At 44.8% G+C, this 24190-nt stretch overlaps 1 protein-coding gene across 1 annotated transcript; it reads right to left on the bottom strand.

Annotated features, from left to right (window-relative positions):
- Window positions 1-1882: 1882 nt before the first annotated feature.
- NPFFR1 (neuropeptide FF receptor 1) lies at window positions 1883-14989 on the bottom strand. The gene is made up of 3 exons (XM_033149102.1): window positions 14682-14989; window positions 5419-5518; window positions 1883-3378 (listed from the first exon to the last, which is right to left on the bottom strand). The coding sequence occupies exons 1-3, from the start codon at window positions 14869-14871 to the stop codon at window positions 2487-2489; spliced, it is 1182 nt and encodes a 393-aa protein (XP_033004993.1). The 5' UTR covers window positions 14872-14989; the 3' UTR covers window positions 1883-2486.
- Between the last annotated feature and the right edge of the window lie 9201 nt (window positions 14990-24190).

Here is a 24190-nt window from a genome sequence, read left to right as displayed (position 1 = left end):
TTGAAGTCATTGGTTCGGATCCTACCCCTCAGAGCAGCAGAAAGCAAGTTTATACACACCACAATGCAGCTGTGTGGAATAATTGGTATGGAGAAATGATGAATGTAGAGGGCCTAAAAGTAATGTGATTGTGACATATTCTAAACTCCCTAAGGGTCCTTAACATTGCCTAATACGACATGTAGGAAAGCACTTTGTTCATCTTTGGACATATAAGCTAAACTGTTTCAAGTTCACGAGGCAGCTTCCTTCCTATGCCTAGAAGCTGGCCAACCCTAAATGCAACAGAGACTTGCAGCAGCAGCAGCAGCAGCAGCTACAAATATTCTCATAATTTAAAAGCATACAGCAACAGAGAGTATCTTTTATTTCTGATACATTGTCAACAACTGTGTAATAGCATCATGGCCACTTTTACAACACAGGACAGCTAATTTACAAAAAATGGCAATAAAGAGTTCTGGTAGGTAGTCTTTAGTCACAGTGCAATGGAAGACGACGGACCAATACAGGCAGTAAACACTTTGATTCAGCAAATGAATTCTCCTCTTGGGTTTGCCTTTGAGCTTCAACAATGCTTTCTTATACAAACATGCACACCCTCCATTTTCTTGGTTGTTTTATTCTTTAAAATGTGGGGTTAGTGAAGGATACAAGCCATGTATTTGAAATAAATAGAACTGCCATTTTATTTTATTTTTTTATTTTTTAAAAAGGTCCCTGATCCAGTGCCTTTCACAGCAGCTGGATTTGAAACCATGTTTTTCTTCCTGTGGCGAAGAGATTCATCTGCTGATTACTGTAGATCAAGCTGATGTTAAAAAGCAGGACAGTCTCTTTATTCTGATCATTTGGCAACCCCATGTGGTAGAAATGCATCCCTTCCTGAAATGAAATGAGAATGTCATCTCCTCTCCAGGGTGGAATCTACACACATATTAAAAAAAGTTTTGAAAAATACATTGAATTTTGCATAGCTCACTTTCGCCATCTAGTGTCATATTTGTATATTTCACTTTACAACACATTTATATAATGTTTTATTTGCAGCTGTGTAGCTGAGTCCCCAGTGCAACCATTAAGGAACAACAAGCTACTTTGCAAAGTTGTGTGAAAGGTGGGCTAAACATTTAAAGTCAGCATAATAAAATTAACGGAACACCGCCTCACCACCCCTTCTAGATTTTTTTTTAAGTGTATCAACACCAACAAACATGCAAGTAGAGGTAATCTGACAGGTTTTATATACCTGGACTTTCAAAAAGCTTTTACAAACTCTTTCAGCTAAGGTTCCTAAGGAGACTTAGTAACCGTGGGAAAAATAAACAGATAAAAGTATAGGTAAGTCCTCTAATGGGCATACACCAGGAAGCAGGAGTTGTGAGGAGATAGATAATTTCCTTCATTGCTAAAACTAAGAGACACATTCCTCGAAGAATGTGTTTTGGGTTTGGTGTCATTTAACTTATTCATAAACAACACAGAGTCAAGGCTCAGCAGTGAGGTAGATGACACCAACTTGGTAACAAACTCTCCAAGAGGGTGAATGGGCAACAAATTGGCCAATGAGATACACACATCAACAGTATTCAAGTTTAAAGTGATGCATATTAACACAAAAAATCCCAACCAAATCCCTGACGGGATCTGGCTGTGCTGCCATCATTTAAACTTGGCTCCTGGTGACATAAATAAAACTGGTACCCCACACATACCCCAATAAGCTGGGAACATAAACAACATTCTCTGCCAACACTGTAGGTTTTGAAATTGCTTCTCAAAACTTAATGTATGCTAGCTGGGAATCTCAGATTCCAGAGGCACCTTCCTACAAACAACCCTCCCCACCCAAAAAAACCCCCTGGCATCTGATCACGTAGAAGCAGCAACCGTGACACAACAGTAACATTTTAATCATTCTAGGGCAGTCTCACAAAAGTTAATGGATCAGTTATGGGGCTGATGTAGAGTAAGTGAACGGTCTGCATGTGTGTGTGTGCTCTAAATAATGTATCTTCCTGTTTCCTGAATAGAGGCTTTTCTTCCTCTCACTTCTCACTCTTACCTTGCTTTTATTATTGAGGTAGCACAATAAGCAGTCTCCAACAGATGAGGTTGCTGACCAGTCACAGCCAACTGCGCTTCTATTTAGAAATCTAGTTCAGAATAATTGTTCTGTCTGGTTCCTCTTTAAATACAGGCCTGAATCCCAACACCTCATTTGGAATATATACAAGGTTCTAAGGGGAGGAATAAGCATTTATAAATTGCAGCGCTTCATAAAAACTGGTGCGTGTCATACCGAAGTATCAAAAACCAGGATAAGAAGAGGAAGTTCCACAAATGTCAAGTCCTTTCACTTAGATATCAACACCGACAATGGGTTTTGGTCTTGAAAAGCTTACTGGAAATGGATTTGGTTCACATGCTGTGAAAGTAATGTAGTGATGTATTGTATAATCAATCCATCAGCACCTCAAATATCCTTAGATATCCCAAGCTGGGATACTGACAGTTTTGGGGGAGCAACTTTTGCTGTCAAAGTCCTCCACCATCAGACCATGGTGAGCTACCCTTCCATTCCTTGCAGGATACAGCCCTGTTCTCAAAAGACTACTCTGACCAGACTCAGAGGGCTGTGCTGAGTCACTGCCTTGAACTTCGACAAAAATCCGATTGCGTACCCCAAAAAGGAACCCACTGTTGGTCCTGTCAGAATAGGTGTTTTTGTGTTCTGTTTCCATGGAGCAGAGCTGGACTTGGAAGGCCTCCTGGAATCCTCTCCGGAAGTTCTCATTGAAGTACCCATAGATGATTGGGTTGATGCTACTGTTAAAGAAAGCCAGCCAATGGGCAAAGGGGAAAAAATAAACCGTGACGAGGTTGAGTTGATTCTCGGTGAGGTTCCCGTAGTCTGTCAGCAGCATTAAAGTCCAGAGGGGCAGCCAAGAGAGGGTGAAGAACAACGCCACAATGATCAACATGTTGATAACTCTGATTTTCCTCTTGGACACTCTCCTTCCCTCGTTCTCCTCCAACTGAGAGACTCTAATGCTTGCGGATGACTTGAAGAGTTTGAAGGCAATCCGAGCGTACATAATCACAATCGAGGTGAGAGGGGCCAGGTAAATGTGAGAGAAAAGAACGGTTGTGTAGATCTTGCGCATCTCCTTGTCCGGCCATGCCTCCCAGCAGGAGTAGAGCGGGTAGGAATTGTTGTAGGCATCTAGCATGAAGTGGTACTCATCCCGGGTGACGGTCAAGGTGACTGCAGAGGGGCACATGATGATTAAGGCTAAGACCCATATTATAATGATGGTGACCAGAGCTTTCCTTAGGGTTAGCTTCTGCCTGAATGGGTACACAATACAGCGGAACCTAAGCGAGAAGGGGGGGGGGGGAAGAAGCAATATATTCAGATATAGCACTGGAAAAGCTATGAGAAACAAGCATTTCCCTTCATGGTCTGCTGAGAGACTTGTGGGATGTACCAGAACACAAGGGGTTGAAAGGGCCTTTTATAAGCGAGGAAGGCAGTTTTTCTGCATGGTGAGTTGATAACAACATGAGAGAAAACTGCACCTCAGTCGTGGCTTTCTAGCTTTTCTAAAAGGAGATGATAATTTCAGGACAAAACGTCATTAAAAGGAAACATATGAACAAACTTCAATAGTTCTCCTTAGCAAAAGCAAACATGTGCAGCTTGTGAAACTAAGGCTGCAGCCAGACCTCAGTCAGGGGAACCTGGGCTCAGATTCTTGCTCAGACATGAAGCTCATCATGTGTCTAATATGAGTGGCCAATCAGCCCAACCTACCTCACAGGGTTGTTGTGCTGATAAAATGCGGGGAGGGAAAACTATTTCTCCCTGAAGCCCTTGTTGGGAGAAGGGCGGTGTTATTTTAATTTCCACCCCACTTTTCTACCAAAGCATTCAAGGAGAGTTGCAAAAAGTTAAAAACAATGCAATATGCGATAGATCCTCAGAGACAGTGGATTATAGAGAAGGTAGAAGCAATAAAAATGTTAAACATAAATAATAAACGGATAAAATGTTATCAAAATTAAATATGGTACCATTGTAACATTTTCCATAGTTGACAGAGAAGATTATTTTGGGGCTCTGCATATGCCTTTGATGGGGGTTTAAGAATAGTTGCTTATTTACTGTGTTGGCTATTATTTATTATTAATAATAGCTTATATACAGCATATATGCCAAAATGGTTTTTAAGTGGTTTGCAACAATAAAATCAATAAACAAAATTCCATGCGTAATGAAATACACAGAGCACCAAAACTTCCTTAATTAAAATATACAGTAAAACAAAAGCCAGTTAAAAAGCATGACAATTAAAACAGTTTAAAAACAAATCAGGGTGTTCAAGGGAATGTTTGTCCAAACAGGTAGGCATTCAGGAGGTAGTGGAATGCCAATAGTGATGGGGCCTCATATTTCAGCAGGGAGGGCATTCCGCAAAACTGGCGCCCTCAGGGGGCGCCCACATGCCAATCATCATTGGGTCATGACAAAAATAACTGGGTTCCCAAAGCTGGTTGCAAGGCTGGGGAGTGGAGGGTAGCCTTGGTCCAAAGTTATTTAGGACTTTGTATGTAAGCAGCAGAGACGCAGGTGGCACTGTGGTCTAAACCACGGAGTCTCTTGGGCTTGCCGATAAGAAGATCGGTGGTTCGAATCCCTGCTACGGGGTGAGCTCCCATTTCTCAGTTCCAGCTCCTGCCAACCTAGCACGCCCAAACGTGCAAGTAGATAAATAGTTACCGCTCCGGCAGGAAGGTAAACGGCGTTTCCGTGTGCTGCTCTGGTTTTGCCAGAAGCGGCTTAGTCATGCTGGCCACATGACCCGGAAAAACTGTCTGCCGGCTCCCTCAGCCTGTAAAGCGAGATGAGCACCGTAACACCAGAGTCATCTGCAACTGAACTTACCTGTCAGGGGTCCCTTTACTTTTACCTTTTCTTAATGTAAGCAGCATTAAAAACCTTAAAATTGGCTTGGTGGTTAGAAGGCAGCCCAGTACAGATCCCTCAGCGTTGGCATGGTATGTGCCCAATAAGGAGCATCACCCAGGCTGTGATGTTCTGTACTATCTGCAGGCGTCTGGGCGAGCTGTGAGGGAAGCCACACATCAAGCACACTGCAATAGTCCAGATACGAGGTTGCCAACATATGGGTCGCAATGTCCAATGACCTGACCCATGAAATCACACCCTGTTTTTGTCTGCATGAATTCCTGTTTAATTTTTTTTAATATATGCTGTATTTTTCCTGTTCTTATATTGAATGTTGCCTTTGTGTTAATGATACCATTTGCTGTTTTTATGCCGCATGTCAATTTGAGGTTTTTAAAAACACTAAGCGGTTTATAACCACTTTGAAATAAATAAAATAAACCTACCTTTCCACTGCAATGGCGACCAGGGTGAACACGGAAGCGGAGACAGACATCCCTTGCACCAAGCCACTCATTTTACACATGATGATGTCAAATGGCCAACCTGGAATGATATGCAGAGTGTCAACTGCAGTGCACTTCTTAACATTCTAGACCTCATGAGAGGTAATATAGCAAACGCATAGTGATCGAACTGAGAGCTGCTAAACTACGTCAAAGTGGAAAGGACTCTGGCATCATGCGGACTGACTCCCCAAACTTGCAACAATATTGTAATATTTATTGGAAACTGTGGGGGGGAAATGTTTTCTGGGAAACGACCTGCGACCAGTGTAGCCTGACCAATGTGACATATAACAATTCACTGACAAACAACTGTAAATAAATGCCTCTAAAGCATTCACAAGTTGCAAGTTAGCATCAAGTCCCTGTGAAAGGTCCCATGCCCATGGGAATCGCCATTCGGCCGTGGCAACCCCATAATGATTTGTTTCTTTTCAACCCAATGTTTATCCACGTTTCCCTCTTTTTCAAAGATGAGGATTTCATACTAATTATAATATCCTATTGCATTGCTTGGCCAACAAATTTTCTTTTCGGTTTCCCAGGCTCAGATCCAGCAATAACAAAGGTGCCAGCAGACCCTTCAGTGGCTTCCTCTGCACTTTCATTCAGCATAATCCTATTTCCCATAGGGACACCATTCCCTGTGTTTATGGTGTCTATTTTAAATTATTTCCCATAGGAACACCACTCCCTGTGTTTATGGTGTCTATTTTAAATAATGTTTTAAAAAATCATACACATTTGGTGTTCAAGATTCCCTTCAACCACAGGGTAGTTCTGTTCCTTGAGGTGGAGAAATTGGGATTGTTGTTGTTCAGTCGCTCAGTCGTGTCCGACTCTTCGTGACCCCATGGACCAGAGCACGCCAGGCACCCCTATCCTCCACTGCCTCCCGCAGTTTCGCCAAACTCATGCCAGTCGCTTCGAGAACAGTGTCCAACCATCTCATCCTCTGTCGTCCCCTTCTCCTTGTGCCCTCCATCTTTCCCAACATCAGGGTCTTTTCCAGGGAGTCTTCTCTTCTCATGAGGTGGCCAAAGTACAGTACAGTACAGTACAGTACAGTACTCCAAAGCCTGTAAGCATGCTGTGTTCGGCCTTCAATGTTTTCAGCTTCCTCTAGATGTCTCCATTCACCATACGATCACAACCCCATTAATTTCTGAATAAGACAGATTTGTGCAGGGCACCAGTGCATGTGGTATCACTACATGTGGTATCACTGCTACTCATTTAGAACTTCCTACAGTCAAAAAAAGGGGGGGGAAGGTTGACATCTCCTTCAAGAGAATGTGCAGAACACTTTCCTGCCCACAAGCACTTGCTGCTTCCTTCTAATACAGGTGTCTTATATGATGGGAAAACAAAATAAAAAATAAAAAAATCCTTCCAGTAGCACCTTAGAGACCAACTAAGTTTGTTCTTGGTATGAGCTTTCGTGTGCATGCATACTTCTTCAGGAATTTTTTATTTTTTATTTTTGTTTTGACTATGGCAGACCAACATGACTACCTACCTGTAACTGGAATTATATGATGGGAGATATTGATGGATTCGACATGCTCTGATCAGTAGAGAGGATATGGGCAAAGCTTTCTTTTCTTGTTTGGAAAGAAGTTTCTAGCCCTTCGGACTGAAAAGATTTGAATGTGCAGAGGCAATCCTTACCAAACTCTCAGAAGCAAAAGTGTTATGTATTGAAGTTCTCACCCTAGGCAACTAGGGGTGTGTGTATATAGTTCATTCTGCTGCAGTTTTCACTCAGGTCCGCACATGCAAATGAGGGATTGAAAGTGACGTTCAGGGATTGGGTAACTACAGAAAGTTGTTACTGTTGCTTGTAGCTGAGTTCTATATAAGCAGGTTGCTGAGCCCTTCAGCTCACTTCTGTTCCAGCCTGAGAATAAACGAGAGCTGCTTGAAAATCACTGTGTCGTCTGCTGTGTCCACCCACTACTTAACAAAAAGGAATTGCTGAGTAAGTTTTCTGGTGCAAGGGGGCAGGATTCCAGCATTGCAATTGAACCGCTCCTCTCCATGCCTAGCAGAACCAGAACAACATATGCCTAATGATGCCATTAATTATTATTTGTATCAGAAATTATGCAAATGTGCTTCATTTTCATCATGTATGCTGCTTGCAGATTGGAAAGATGGGCGTAAAGTTCTGAGAGAAACAATAGTGAGTGGATAGTAAAGAGAACCAGCTAAATATCGGAGTGAGCCACACATTTAAAAATATGTTCAGAGCTTTTGCTGCAAAATCTGCGCTTGTTTTGAGAACAGACCTCTTTTTTTGCTTTACTGCTGCAATTAGAAGAGCAGACATGGCTGTCTGTTGACTTCCTTGGTGGCAGCAGAGTGAATCCTCAAAGTTACTGGTGCATTTCCACCCCCACCCCCCGCCCCCCTTGCTTGACAGCTGTAAGTGCTCAAGGTGATAAGAGGGTAAATGGACAGTTGTGACTTGATGAGGAGGGGAAAGGTATACCTAGAGCCAACGTACAGACCATCGATCATTACAGAAGTGGGTGGAACAGAAGGAAAGCAGGAGAACGGACATAGTATTTCACTAATCTCTATCTCCAAATGATAGCTTTTAGATCCAGAAGGTTCAAAGAAACAGACATGCTATAGGAATATAGAAAGCTGACAAACGTTATGTCCCTCTAGCCCAGTATTTTGTTTTTAGGGACTCCTTGTAGGCCTCCAGAATCTCAGATGCGTCTCTCTCAGTCGTACCTGGCAATGCCAGGGGCTTTTTGACATGCAGAGCGGGTGCCAAACCACTGCCCTGCAACCTTTCCTTCCCATAATAAGCTGCCTTGTCAGGAGACTGGTCCATTATTTACAGAATAATGTCAAGTAACTCTCCAGGGGTTTGGAAGGGTTTTTTTTTTCCTCAGCCCTACCTGAAAATGCTGGGGACTGAAACTGGGTAGATATTCTATCTGCATTGCTGTGGCCTGTCATTGGGAATGGTGCCAGTCGCCGTAAACCCCAAAGCTCAAATTGCTAAATTAAAAAGCATTCGAGAAAAATCATTCCATTGTGTATTATTTTATTTACTATAGACCACAAGCTAAGCACAGTGGAGTTCAAAACCTATTTTTAGCAGAACCGTAATGTTGGATTGACTTCCCTCAAGAGCAGTTTGTCCACGATGGATCAATGTTTTCTTTGCAGTCCAATTCACAACCTTCAGAGAACACAGGTTGGTTCCTGCAGTGCCCTCCCAGTTCACATAAGGCTTCACGTGTGAACTTATTGCACACCCAAGAACATTTCCCAGAATCCTCTGCAAGGTGTTACTGTTGAATGGTCAATGTGAACCGTTGTGGAATGCGTCCTCTTAAGCCAAGAAATGGGGGAAAGACTGGGGGAAGACTGATATGATAAAGCAGGCGAGGTGAACCTGAGACCCTCTCTAGACGTTGTTAGACAACAAATCTCATAATCTGTGACCACTAGCCATGCTGGCTGGGACTGCTGGGAGTTGCAGCCCAGCAACCTCTGTTGTAGAAATACAAAGACCATATAAATAAAGGAAGAGCTTCGACATCTACAAGGAAGGTACCAACATTAACAGCAAGTGGAGGTGGTGATGGGGAGAAGCTATTTGACTTTCCACAGATCAAGAGCAAATGAAGATGTCAGCAAGCCCAGGGAAGGACCTAGCTGAGACAACTCACACTCAAGACTGGGGTGACTTTTTAGAGACAGACGTAGCAGCTTAAACAACAGAGCCTCACTCAAGGTACATACCGCCACTTAACCACATATTTATTTCAGTCACATAGGATAAACGTGTTTTGTTTTTTTTAATTCTCCAATAAGCCAGGGGCACCTAATGGCACCACTGCAGGAATTTGAATTTCCAGATCTTAATGTGTAAATAAAACAAGGTATTCAGTGCTAATCTTACTCAGAGTGCACTCACTGAAGTTAATGGGCATGATTAAATTAGGTTCATTGATTCAAATGGGCCTACTCTGAGGAAGACTGGCATTGACTACCACCCATAGACAGCTGGATATGTCGGGTGGAATTCAAAGAATCATTTCCTTTGCTCAAGCATTCCTGCTTGCCAAAGTGAACTATCCTCTCCCCCGCCCCACATGCTGTTCTGGGGGTTCTCCTTACCCACCCCACAGCTAATTTCAGGGGTGTGGGTGACATGGGGGGAGGGAAAGCCCCACTATACAAGTGAAAGTCCTTGTGCACAGCTTCCAGTAACAGGGCAGGTTAGGTGAATCCCATCCATAATTTGCTAAAAGCAGAGATGGAAATTAAAGCTACCCTCCCCTGGGAGCTGGGGAAGCAATAGCAATCTCGTAACTGGCATGTAGCTCATTATTCTGTTGATTAAAAGGATACAGTGTGGAATGGGGTCTTTTAGGCATAGCTCTGAAGTGCTAATAGCAGTTCAGAAACATAAATATGATGTTAACAAATTAAGGTTTTCAGCCGTTGACAGGGCCGCCCGGCTGAGTCGGAATGTGCCTGCCTGCTCTGCATAGTAATTAGTCAGAAATCTGATCTTGTTTTAAGTACAAATTAGCTCACAAGAGTGCAATGCCAGGGTTACCTACTGCAGCAAAAACAGAGATAGAGGCAGCCGGTAGTGTAATATCCAAAACTCCTTTGAATCTTTTCGTGCTCATCTCTCAGACTCTGAGCACTTGCTGCTTTCCGTGATGAAAAATGGGCCTGCCTTTCCTCCCTTTCGTTTGGACAGCAGAAATGTGAATCAGAACATAATTTCGGAACGGTGTTTTTCGAACACACATACATAGAGCATTAGCTTTAAGCATGCAACTTGGCTTCTTTCCTATTGCTGCTTTCAGGATTAAAAACAGCAATGGCTCAGTCCTGCAATCCAATCCAAAGTCCAATCAGAACATCCTTAGGTTTGGCAAAAGGCAGAGCTCAGACTTGCCTAAGGAGAAATATTCAAGGGTCATTTACAGTGAGGTAAGCTCCACTGAGGCCAATCAAATTTTTCCAGTCTAACTGATCAATGAATTGCCCCCTAACTGGTTTCTGGCATGCTGCTATACTGACATGCTCCACTGGAATGAGGAATTATGCTAATAATGTATTTGATGTTTGGGCAAAACATCCCAGGCATTTCAATATCTTATCTGCAGTTCTCCATAAGTAGTAGCTTGCATCTTAACCTTTCATTATCACATTTCCACCTACTTGCTGGTTAAAAGGGATAAGAAAAATAAATTGCTTGTTGACAGCTATCTCCCAACACCATTTCACTGAATATTCAAGAATCTAAGGAATATTAGACATAGTAAGGTCTATGAAACATTGGCTGAGATTCAGAGATCTGCATAGGCTTACACAAGTGACTTGCTTCAGCCTGGCAGAATTGGTGGCTCCTTCTTTGAATGGGTGATGGTCATGCCTAGTATGGAATAAGAAACCATTTTGGCTCTGTGTGTTCCTTAGCAGATGCTAGACTCACGAGTTAAATTTGACATCAGGTGATTGAATGCTTTGAACTCCCAAAGTTGGGTTTTTGAAGCACCTGAGGCTTCCTATTGTTATAAATATTCAGGGGGAGGGCTAAAACCTAGAAATTAATAAATCATAGGATTTTGATTATTTCGGATATGAAGGGAGAAATACAAACCGCAGAGGAATTCTTGAACTAGTGTATGCAAAATGACCTGGCCAAGTTAGGGCCATTAAGAAACAAGACAGGACCATTGGCAATGCAAGAGAACTTGCCCCGAGGTGTGAACAGAGACTGGAAATTGGGAAGGTTACTGGGGTAACAGGGTATGAGGTGACAGGTAAAGAGAGTTTTGAGCAGGGTGTTCTGTAGAGGAGGAGGAGGAGGAGGAGGAGGAGGAGGAGGAGGAGGAGGAGGAGGAGGAGGAAAAGACTGGGGTCCATCTTGGGCAGGCTGGCTGAAGGCAGGCTGGGAGAGATGCCTTGGACTCCATGGCTGTGCAGGACAAGCCCCTCTTGAAATGGCCATGCTGTAAAATCTGGGCTCCTCCATGCAGACTAAAGGTGTAAATATGTGAATTAACCATGTTTCTTAAAGCTACAACAGTCTCTGCCATGTCTCAATTCTCCAAAGGAACACAGACCCTGGGTGAGTGCCTGGAACCCCATGGGCTCTTGCTACCACTTGTAGTAATAATTGCCAGCCACCAGCTTTCTGCAGGCTTTGGCTGTTTGAGTGAGTCAGCTGCTGATAGGTGGTAGCTGATGGGCAGCAAAGCCGAAGCCTGCTTTCCCTTTGCCAATTCACCAGTGGAATGCACTTTACCGCTTCCGATTGTATATTGTCAGCTACGTCTCTACCTGCCCCATGCCTGGCGTCATATATGATGTCAGGTGTTGGGCAGGTAGGTGTGGCTTGGGGGAAATGGCCTTGCAAACCAAAAACCAAACCCCTTGCAGGCCAAGTGGTCCACCTCTGCAGAGCCGAAGTGACCAACTCCCATTGTGCTTGACCATTTCCTATGCCGGTTGGGGCTGATGGGGGTCCAACACCATCTAGAGGGCACTGCCTTCTTTAAACACTCCCAAGTGCTATATAACCATCTTAAACACTGCGTGGCCAAATTGTGGTTTCTGCCAGATCTACAGCATATATACCCCAACCTACAGTATGAACGGAGCCGGGTTTCCAAAGCTCCCAAATCAACAAAAGATCTTAAGGGAAGGGAGGTGACTCAGCAGTCAGGAAACAATTACCAGGTACATTACTGGTTGCACACGGAGAAATGTTTTCTGTTGATCACACTGTCTGGAGCTTAATTTCGACCAAACGTGGATGCTGTACATTGTAAAAGACGTTGCTCTCCACTGAAATGAATCTGCATGTTGCTGGGAGAAGGAAAGAATGGCTGGCAGAAGTTCAATTATGTCCCCTGACAATCAAATCCTTGAGATATTGTTTCTTGAAAGAGGCAGACATTACTCGTGCTCTTTTAGATTTTGTTTTTCTCCACCCTGCCATGCCATGTCCCCTCCGGCTGTTACAAAGATGCTAATGCTTGCAGAATGTGAATTTCCAACCTCCCATCTGGATTAACAATGAACCGCTGAACATCCTTGCTATCTTAGACTTTGATATGACCCGGAAAACCAGATTTACTGTTTAGAGATGCTAGGGCTGGCCCAAGGTATTTGGGCACCTGAGGAAAACCCTCCCACCAGGAGGGAGCCCTCCCACCAGGGAAGAAGGGGTGAGGAGAGATCAACACGAGGAACAAGTGGGGAAGACAGATCAGTGTTGGGATTTGCTGCCCCTGGGGATCTTGCCACCTGAGGTAGGTGCCTCACCTGGCTTCATGGGTCGGCCGACCCTGAGAGATGCTTTCAAGTACAGGAATTTCACTCCCTGAATTGTTGGATAGCAGGCAGAACAGACTCTGCTGGGGTAATGCTATAATCCGTAGGTCTGGGGATCATAGAGTTGGAGAGCTGGAAGGGATACCAAGGGTCAACAATTCAGGAAGAGAAATAGAGTGGTCGTGGTTGTGGTGGTGCAGTTCAGGGTGCCATTATGGTTGCCAAATCTCTGGCTCCAAATGACCCAGTTGCTGCTCTGCCAAATGCCGACACCTTATGCCCTATTCCCATTGGGTGTGATTGAGGAAAAGTTGCTCTGGAAAGGACTTTGGGGGCATAGCTCATGCTGCAGTCTTTGGGTGTCTATATGGCATTTGACTGGAACTCATCATTCAGCCATCTGAGTCACTTGGATGAGCCACAGCATTGAGAGGCATTATCTTTTGTCATGAATTATGTTCTTGAGGAACACTGGAGAAAATTTGCAGAATTTTTGGACTGGGCATGCCTACCATTTAGTGAACAGAGAAAGCCTTGGCCGGAAATGGGACAGTCAAAACTGGAAATTGTGTTTTCATAAAACACAATTAAATAATAGAGTTGCTGATACTCTCCTTATTCTGCAAGAGCCAATGGTTGCAAGCCATTCTTGTTCAGAGACCCTCTGTCAGCCACCTTTGCTAGTTAAGTAGTATTTTCCCAGCTCTTTGACCCACTATTTCCACTATCTTCTCCTCTGACTACAGAGAGCACAAACACATAACGCTGTCAGGATTAAGAATGTCATGAAATTTGTGAAGTCCCAAAACTAGGTGCCTCAGTTATGGGTGTAAAAGGGCATTGATTTATGTTCTGCCTTGAATTTGTTGCTGCAGCGCTGTTTCCATTCCACTGCAGTTTGGCTTCTGACTAATATTAAGCTATTCTTCTTCCTGTCTACTATGGTGAAATTGTATATAATGAATTATGTTATCATTATGTTACTCCACACCATTTATATTAATGCAAAGGAAATGAAGTGCAAATTCCAAGGAGTATGTGTCTCATTGATCATATATTATTTGTCGACTGCAAACAACAACAGTGAACACTGACCATATTCACTTCATTGATTTCATTCTGGACATGGTACAAATAAGCAAACACCAGCAGTTTCTGGAATTGGGATTTTTCAGCATCCTTAACCTCAACACAATTTTGAGGGCATGAGTACCACCATTTGGTTGTGCAAACATGTTGCACATGTTAAAGAACTGAAGAGGATAATCCCTCCTTGGAGAGAATCATAGCAGAAATTATTATTGGAGACTGTAGCCCTATTTTTCCCAATAACAAAACCAAGTTGTTCTATGCATGAATGGGGGGGAAAACAAACCTCGTAAATCTCAATACTTCTCATTCTGTCTCCCAATGAAGTTAATCTGTGAATACAATATCTGTCACTCTGCCACCAGTTTTTTGTCACAGGAACACCAGCTGCCTTAGCTCACAAAAGAAAAAAGATAGACTTCAAAATGGGGGAAAGTCTGCCTGAAGAAAATAATTGCATTCTAGGAAACATTTGCACAATTGCATATTCTGTAATTTTAAGGTAGTCCTATTGGAGACACTAAACGGGTTCCAAAACCGGCAAGGCCCAACATTTATAAATAAGCTTATCGAACAGTCCTAATGGTATTGGAGACTTGTTAGCATTTCATTTGTTAGTATTACCTTCTGTATCAGAGACCATATGCCTCTAAACACCCAACTGCTTCTCATAGGCTTCTGGCTGAACACGGTGGGTAAAGGATGCAGGTCAGCATAGCCTTTGGACTGATCCGACAGAGCTCTTCTTATGTTCTGATGTGTTTGCACTTTGTTCTTTCACTCACCTGTAATCAGGTTGTCCACCAGGGTGGTCGGCATGCAGAAGATCCCCACCAAGACATCACTGATAGCCAGGTTGAGGATGAATATGTTGGTGACTGTTCTCATTTGCCGGTTCTTCAGCACTATGAAGCACACCAGCATGTTGCCGACCATGCACACGAAGAAGATACAGACGTAGGCAACAATAAACATGGCGGCCACTGGAGACGAGTGCTGATAGTAGGAGGAGAAGGTGTAGTTCCCCCTATAGATCTGGCTGCGGCTTTCATTCCTGGTGAAGGGTGGGCTGCTGTTGGTGGCGCAGGATGTGTCACCTGGTTGGATGGGTGGGGAAAACCCAAAGAAATGAAAGATAAACTTGCAATTCATTGGTTTGTAAAAATATGCTCTTGTAAGTATTCACGTATATCTATATCCTGCTCTTTCACAAGTGTACTCGAAGCGGCCTGCATTAAACCTATAGAAAACTACTTCAAACCTAGTTATAGAAATATGCTTAAATCACAACAACACCATTAAAGGTTAAAAACAGCAATGAAAAACAAAGCTAAGCCTGTGGTGGCACACAAAACACATACCTATTGAAGTTTACAGGGAGCTTATCCATTTGGAATAACTGAAATAATATAGTTCTCCCCCTGCCTGCACCTACTGAGGCATTGTTCTCCCTTCATTTTGCTTCCCTGAAAATTAGTTCGGTTAATTTAGCTTCTCTTCACTTCAAGGCAATAAGCGATCTCGGCACCTAGGTTTCAGAACTCACATGGAACATGAGAATCCACTACTGATCCCTCTATGGTCACCACTGAATGGCAATGGTTCCTCAGGGTTTCAGACTGGGGAAATCCTCAGCCCTATCTGGAGATGTTGGGGATTGAACCTGAGACCTTCTGCTGATGCTTTACTTCTGAGCTACAGCCAAAGGATCTTCTGTTTTTGGGAGCCATGTGAAAATACAACCAACAACAATAGTCCAAAGGGGAATGGGCTCCAACCGGAAAAACTCCAAGGAAGGCAAGTAACTCCAAGATCATCTTCACACCATAAAGTACTATGATGCCACTTTAAAAAGTCTTGGCTACCCCCCCCCCAAAGAATTCTGGGAGCTGTGGTTTGTTAAGAGTGCAGAGAGCTACAATTCCTGAAGTTCCCTGTGAAGAGAGATTGTTAAACCACTCTGCAAATTGTAGATCTGTGAAGGGAATAGGGAATCTCCTAACAACATGAGTGCAACAACCTCATGTGGCAATAATGACAGCTCTCCTAATCCTCTCTAGGACCAAAGCACATATCTTAGCTTTGTTTTGCTTTTGTTTTTAGACAGAAAACTTGTTATTGCTATTATTATTATTATTATTATTATTATTATTATTATTATTATTACTGTTATTATCTGCCCTGCATCAAAAGGTCCGAGACAGGGTTACAACAATTTCTAATACAATATTAAAATAGTCTGAAACAAACCACATCCTCAAGAATAAGGTAGATCCAAAAAACATACAACTCAGGTGATAAAGGCCTGGTGAAAAAAGTGCCTCTTCAGCAGGCAAACATTGACCAGCAAAGCTATTCATGTATATGAAATAAACACAGCTTTTTGTTATTTTGAAAGGCCCTTGGTGAAGTAAGAAGTGGCCGCATTTTACAATAGAACAACAATAACAACAACTTGTCTTTGGTCGTTTATTTCTAGTTGACCTCCTCTTTCAAAGCCACAGTGAAGTAGCCTCTAGTACATGAAAGCATGTGCCACAAACAATTTGTGAGCATTTAAGATGCCCGTAGACTCCTGTGGTTGCTGTCACTGAGGGTCTCCTTAGTTTCTGACACTTGGCCAGCTTCTTCCTGGGGAGAATCTTCTGCTTCAGGTGTGAAAAGGACTTGGCTAATCTTGGGTGCTGCTGTGCATCGTGACTCGGGGGGATGTGGGAGCTATTTATTGTTCCACCTGAAGCAGCAAAATGTCTTAGGTCAGTCCTGCTGGCCATATAACACCTCCATCATGTCCCTTCCCATTAGAAGCCATCTTCTCCTGAACTACAGCCCCATTACGTAATTTGAAAACCTTCTGCTCTGTCAGCATAAAATATTGACTGTTTCACTGTGCTGACTGGGGCTGAGGGAAGCTGGAGTCCAACAACAGGCAGAGGGCACCAGGTGTCCCCATCCTTGAAGAATTGTGAAGGTACTTTGTGTGCCAAGATCTGGGGAAATCAGAAGCCATTTTGGTACTAGCGGATGGACGCAACAGCAGGGTGTTCTGAGGGAAGAGTGAGGGGAAAAAGAGAGGACATTTTCCTCCCCAAAGAGAAAACAAATTGTAGGCTGAAACACATTGCTCACCGGCACAAACAGAGTCTGCTGACCAGATCAACAGTGGCCAATCAATCCAGTCATGGGATCTGGAAGCAGACATTGCATCCATCCCATGACATCCATCCTCGTGCAGACAACAGGTTCTCCCCTGTTCCTGGTTTGGCATGCAACCCTGCACCATGGAAGAAGAGTTTCATATGAGCAGGCTCTTTTCCTCCCAGGACTTCTCCGTGGTGAATGCTGGCAGCCATGTGGACTCCACTGGTCCCCATCAGCTGTGTGGACCCAGCAGATTTTAGGATGGTCTGAAGCACTTCACAAATCTGACCTATGTAGCTTGCATGGGTTACAGCAAATACTGAGATGGGACTCCTTGATTCTGAGACTTATAAAACAAAAAAGCTTTTGGAGACTCCCTGGAAGCATGGATGACAGCCACCTAAGAAATGAAGTGTTCAAATCAACACTTAGCTACAGTGGGCACTGTACAGTTGCTTTTATATGTAAAGCAGCATTTACAAAGCATTTGTGTGCACTGGTTACAGAAACAACAGGTGCCTCCCCCCCTTACACATCCCTTCACTAGCTGTTTATGTCGTTCAAAATAAAGCATGTTTTGCCCATGCAACAAAAAATAACATCAAAAAGTTCTTCTTGATTGCTAGGTAATCACACATAACTACTTAATTTAAGGTTACCAGATGTCCCCATTTCCCAGGGACAGTCCCTGGATTTACAAATCAGTCCCCACACAAAATCCATTGAAGTTGATAAGTGTCTCTGGATTCATTGAAAAAAAAAATCTGGTAACCTTAACTTAATTACACAGAGACTGGATTAGCCACATGAGAAAAATCTACAGACTTAATTTTTTTTTAATCAACTTTGGAGAGCAGGTATAAATAATCTAAGGTCCTTACCTTCCTCATCTTCCATGACGCTGTGAGTCCCCAGCTTATTCTCCAACTATATCTGTGGGGGGTTGAATTTTGGACAGTGGACCAGAGAATTCAAATCAGACCTGCTCTGCGATGTTCCTTCCTCTAGGCTTAGCCTTTCTCTCTCACACACAGTAATAAGTCAGTCGTGCTATTTCAAGGGAAGAGTATTCTCTCTTGAACAACAGCTGGCCTGAGAGTCGGTTGCTTGCACTTAAATCAGTGGCCCTGCAGTTTGGAGAGCTTACGTTGCTTTGTCAAAGATGCTGCTTCTTTCTATAATACCCCTGTTTCCCCAGGTCTGCCTCTCTGCTTCTGTCCAGTACGATGGAAGCAGTTTTCAAGATCAGGCACTCTGCAAACAGTCGTTGGTTCAAGATCTCACTGCAGGATTTCAGTGAAGCAAACGCGCAGAGACTTTGCAAATATTCAGTTTGCCATTATTTGGTTTTTTCCTACACACACACACACACACACACACACACACATTCAAGGATGCCTTTTTGGGAAATGTTCCAAAAGACTTGTTGGCATCAAGTTTCTTTTGCAATGGTTTGGGTGTAGATCCTCTCTAGTTATCCCAGCTCCTTCTGATGAACAGCTCCAGAATTGTCTGCTCTGCAGCAGGTGGAAATTGGAGGGCTGTTTGCAATCCAGCTGGTGACTGAAGCAGATGCTGCTAACTGGCTTTGCTCTGTGCCTGAAATTCTCTCTCTCTCTCTCTCTCTCTCTCTCTCTCTCTCTCTCTCTCTCTCTCTCCTTCCCCCTCCCTTCAGCCTCTGCTACTTGGAATCTTTTCCCACCAACTGACTTCACTGAGAGGCAAAACTGGAAGCTGCTCTTATCAGTGGGGGTGGGGTTGTGCCTCTCCCCAGTGCCATGGTTACAACAACACCTGGCAGAGGCACACAGGCAAACACCTGGCCAAGTAATTACTGGACTGGCAGGAACAGACTGGCAAAGAGTGGGAGAGAGGTTAGAGGCCATGCGCAGCGAGCAACGGGGGAAATCAAAAGAAGCCCACTCTCCAAAATGGACATAGCCTGCCCGTTTCCCTTGCCCATTTCACTGTTAGCCCTATTCAGGTAGATCTGGGTCATTTGCAGCTTTCTCTCCTGGGATCCAGAAGAACCATTCCCAACTCAAGGGCCACACCCTCTCAGGGCACCCGAATGGTGGCAATGAGCAGGAATTGACTTCCTTTTGCAGCAGAGATCCCTCTGGAGGTGTAGGGCATTTTTGGTCACGTTTGTTTTACCTGCCGACTTGCATGGGCAAGAATAAATGGGCAAATCAAGGAAGAAAGTAGGGGAGGCAAGCAGCATTACATTATCCTAGGAACAGAAAGAGCTGTCTTATACCAAGTCAGAGCATTGGTCTATCTAGCTCAATACAGCTTACACTGACTGGCAGCAGCTCTCAAGAGTTTCAAACGAGGGACATTCCCAGCCCTGCTTGGAGATGCCGGGAATTGAACCTGGGAGCTTCTGCATGGAAAGCAGATGCTCTGCAGCCTTTCCCCTGGAGAGCAAATCCACTGGCCTGCATCAGATCCCACAGAAAGATCCCCATCTCCCCCCACCCCAGATGCTTTCAGCTTAGAACCACCAGCCCAGTTTTTCCTCTGCCTTTCCCTGTCTTTCTCTCTGTGCCCCAAGCAACATAATTTCTTTCTCTCACTGCCTCCAAATCTGCTTCATGCCTCAGTTCCAAAAGCACACCTTTCCGTGGGGTGGGGACAGGCACACATCACCTTCTCTGGTCCTGGGTGGGCTTTTCCATTCCAGCGGTGGGTCCAAGTCTTGCCATAAGAGTCTCATCGCAATTGTTTGTTTGGGAGATGATCTCAGATGGAGGCAGGTAACTTTCTCTGCCCCTTTGCCTCATTGCTTGCAGGTTAATCCAACTATGGGGGCTTGCTTCCAACTGCATGGGCCCAATCCATGCTGTGGTGGTAAGCAGTGAAGTATGGGTTCTCTTCATAACAGCCCCCCACATAGACACAACCCTTAGACGGCCACATTCCCATTCCCCTACAATGCCAAGAGCTCGCTTGGAAGAAGGCTTGATTGTTAAATCACTCAAATTGTAGCTCTGTGAGGAAAATAGAGGTTGTCATAACGAGTCTCAGCACCCTTAAACTACAGCAAGAGGAAGAAGAAGAAGAAGAAGAAGAAGAAGAAGAAGAAGAAGAAGAAGAAGAAGAAGAAGAAGAAGAAAGAGTTTGGATTTGATATCCCGCTTTATCACTACCTGAAGGAGTCTCAAAGCGGCTAACATTCTCCTTTCCCTTCCTCCCCCACAACAAACACTCTGTGGGGTGAGTGGGGCTGAGAGACTTCAAAGAAGAAGAAGAAGAAGAAGAAGAAGAGTTTGGATTTGATATCCCGCTTTTTACTACCCGAAGGAGTCTCAAAGCGGCTAACATTCTCCTTTCCCTTCCTCCCCCACAACAAACACTCTGTGAGGTGAGTGGGGCTGAGAGACTTCAGAGAAGTGTGACTAGCCCAAGGTCACCCAGCAGCTGCATGTGGAGGAGTGCAGACACGAACCCGGTTCCCCAGATTACGAGTCTGCCGCTCCTAACCACTACACCACACTGGCTCTCTTTGGGGGAAGCCATGACTGTTTAAGGTGGTTTAAATGGGGCATACAGGGTGTTAGTGGAGGGGTACTATGCTCTTTGGGGGGGTAGTTTGTCCACCTTTGGTCCCCCCACCCTGTACTCAGCTCCCACCTGAGACTCCCAGAAACTGTCAGCATGTGGCAGCAGCCACACTCTGGGGAAACGGCTTTAACTAGCTGGCTAAACCAAGTAAGGGGTAGTCAATGGGTTTCAGTGAGTTAGGGACTTCCCCTGCATGCAGGCTCTGGTGGATTGAGTGGACAAGACCAATAGTGGCTCCAATGGTCAAGAAGGTGGTTTCTGCACATGCTGTGGAGGGAGGTTGAGGGGTAGATGGGGCTCAATCACATGGGAAGGTAGCCCATCTAGGAGAAGGAGAGCTCTGATCCTAAACCTCCACTTCCTTGCCGGATATCTTCGGGAAGAAAGAAGGCTAAGGAGTGAAAACCCTACACAAATCTGGAGTGGAGTCCTGAAGACATTTGGATGGTGCCTTGTATGCCTCCCGGCAACCCCTGCAGCCAAGCTGCTGCCAAACGTATTGTTCTGCTTTCCTTCGTGCCTCGTCAGCGAGGTCAAGAGGGGGGGGGTCTTGTCATCTGGGCAGCCAAGGACCTCCATACACATTGCTCAGACTTGCACCCTGGGGAGGTCACTTCAGTGCTGCAAGTGCAGCAATTTGACTTCACCCCCAGAGGCACACTCCATTGTCTCTCGAGACAGAGGGATACCAACAAGTGTTCTCAATGTGTGGTGTGAATCTGACAGAAGACAATACGACAGAAGTGAACTGTTGACCAATGCAGACCTTACGGCTCTCATATCAGCCCAGCTGCCCCCTCCCACCGCCTCCTGCTTTGCTTAACATCCAGCCCAATGAAGGCTGCGCATAAACTATGAACCTTTAAAGTGCATTTGGAACACATCCTTTCCCTCAGTGAATTCTGGGACCTGAAGTTTCTTAGGAGTTGTTGGGAATGGGAACTCTGTGAGGGGCAAACTGCAGGACCCATAATTTTTATTTTTTTTTGGAGGGAAACGACATACTTTGAAGGTGTTGCGTGTATGTGACTGTCGACTTCTGGAGGACTCAAAAGCTCACCGGCTGCTTTGCAACATTCTGCTTGGGAACAATAAAAGGATTTCGGAATTCCTCAAAACCAAAGTGGCAGTTTAAACCATAGCTGTGCATGCTAATGTAACCTGCCTCTTTCTCTGCTTAGCTTATTGTGTGTGTGTGTGGGGGGGGGGGAAACAACCTCATTTGGCATGCAAGGGAATGGCAAAAAGCACCCCAGGAGATGCTATCATCTTTCCCAATGTGAAATGAGTAGCAATACTGTCACTGTCCTAAAGTACAAGCAGAGACAAGGAAAATAGCATTCCTGCAAGCAGCAAATCCACTGACCACATTGGATTCCCTACAGAACATAGCTGTCAACTTTTTCCTTTTTTTAAGGGAAATTCCCTTATTCCGAATAGGATTCCTCGCAAGAAAAGGGAAAAGTTGACAGCTATGCTACAGAAGCACCATAACTTCTCTCTCTCTCTCTCTCTCTCTCTCTCTCTCTCTGTGTGTGTGTGTGTGTGTGTTTCAAACTGCAGCACCTTTCTCACTGCCCCCCAAAGCTGCTCCTTTTCTCTGTTCCCAAAATGCTTCTGTTGTGCACTCTCACACGTACCTGAAGACCAGTCCTCGGCTGAAGGGGAAAGGAGGGGGGTTGTTGGGCAGAATGAGTCACCTTTCCTAGTTTCTGATGGGTTTCCCCATTCAGAACGTAGAGCTGTGCGTCATTGTTCTAAGCAGCCCTGCTACGCGTATCTGAAAGGAGGCGTGCTTCACAATCACAGCCTGCCAAGAGAGGAGGCTTACCTGCGCCTCAGGAGAACGTAAACAGCAGCAGCAGCAGCAGCAGCAGCAGTGACGTCACTACAAGACGGAATTCAACCTTCCCTTTCCCTCTCTTTCTGCCTCTCAGGAGAACTCTTGTGATGGCACCTCTCTTACTTCCTTAAGAGTCCTCTTCAAGACCCACATTTTCTCTGAGGCCTTTGGCTCAGCTGCTTGTTCCCATGCTCTGCTGTATCCAAGGCTATGTACACATTCATAGCTTAAAACGCATCAAGGTCTTTTCCACCTCACTGCATTTCAAGCCACATCTTTACAGCGCTGTGCACCCCTGAGAGGTGGTGGAGATGCGCATCACCTGAGATGCATTACCTGATTTGTTTCCCCACACCTGCAACCCCCGTCCCCTATTCCACAAAGCACTCACATGCACACGTGCAAAGAATGCCCCAAAGGTACGCACCTCAGCTTAACTGCTGCTTATGCTTTCAAACTGGATACAAGCATACTTTGATGGGAAACGCATCCAAGAGGAGTATTTCTCAAAAAACTGCAGGGTGCATATGCATTCTGGCTAGTGCCATATGTGCTCAGTTTCAAGCACCAGCAGTGGGGATTCACTGGAGCAAAGGGGAATGTATATATGGTCTAAGCCTGCTACTGAGTCTGAGCACCAGCAATGGAAACATGGGATATTATTTCCTTGCTTACCATGGCCTCCACCAGTGGCGTAGCGTGGATTGCCAGAACCTGGGACTGCATGGAGAGGTGGGTGGGTAGGAAACGGATGGAGTATGCATGCACACTCAACTGCCGAATGGTGTCCATGCCATCCAGGAGATCGTAGCCAAAGAAATAAGAATAGAAAACGTCATTCCATTGTCTGGAAAGGCAATTTCCTGGTTTGCATGGAGAAGCCATTTTCAATGGAGACCAGAGATGGAAGCATGCAGCTGTACTGAGGCAGTACCGGGTGTTGAAACCACAGAGCCTTGGGCTTGCCGATCAGAAGGTTGGCAGTTCAAATCCCCGTGATGGGGTGAGCTCCCATTGCTCGGTCCCTGCTCCTGTCAACCTAGCAGTTTGAAAGCACGTCAAAGTGCAAGTAGATAAATAGGTACCGCTCCGGCAGAAAGGTAAACGGCGTTTCCGTGCACTGCTCTGGTTCGCCAGAAGCGGCTTAGTCATGCTGGCCACATGACCCGGAAGCTGTACACCAGCTCCCTCGGCCAGTAAAGTGAGATGAGCGCCGCAACCCCAGAGTCGTAATGGTCAGGGGTCCCTTTACCTTTTTAAACAATTTTGTGCCTGGGGCAACCACCCCTGTGCCCCCCCATGCTACACCCCTGGCCTCCACCCCCCCCAGACTTTTGTTTCCCTTTTGTCAAATTTTAGGCTAAGGATGGGGAGCCAGATGTCATTGATTTTCAGCTTCCATCATCCCTGATTGCTGGCCTTGTTAGTCAAGGCTTATAGGAATTAGAGCCCAGACATCCAGAGAGCAACAGGCTCCTTATCTGTATTTGACAGATGTGTCCCCTTACACTCTGTTTATTTCTTTTGGCACCATCAGTGCACAAACACTTAAAAAAACCAAACCTATGATTCTCCTACCCACCAGCAGAACTGGGACAGTCTAGGAAGGTTTGCCCATGGCATGACGTTCCTGAAAGTTCCCTCACAGTTTTTTTCTGACCAAGACAATGCTCACGCCATACGTCTTAAGTTATTTATAGCTGCACAAGAACAAATGTGTTGTCTGACACTGTTATTTTTCAT

This window comes from Lacerta agilis, chromosome 5, assembly GCF_009819535.1.
Source record: "Lacerta agilis isolate rLacAgi1 chromosome 5, rLacAgi1.pri, whole genome shotgun sequence".
Classification (NCBI taxonomy): domain Eukaryota; kingdom Metazoa; phylum Chordata; class Lepidosauria; order Squamata; family Lacertidae; genus Lacerta; species Lacerta agilis.
The sequence above is the reverse complement of the archived record's forward strand: the minus strand, read 5'-3'. Positions and strand labels throughout refer to the sequence as shown.

What these genes read in the sequence shown, in the direction of transcription:
- NPFFR1 (XM_033149102.1), bottom strand. Translation starts at nt 14,871, where the DNA reads ATGTTTATTGTTGCCTACGTCTGTATCTTCTTCGTGTGCATGGTCGGC. An exon ending in GGTGGACAACCTGATTACAG is followed by an intron (nt 5,519 to 14,681) that starts GTGAGTGAAAGA and finishes ATATCATTCCAG; the next exon opens with GTTGGCCATTTGACATCATC. An exon ending in GTCGCCATTGCAGTGGAAAG is followed by an intron (nt 3,379 to 5,418) that starts GTAGGTTTATTT and finishes CTTCTCGCTTAG; the next exon opens with GTTCCGCTGTATTGTGTACC.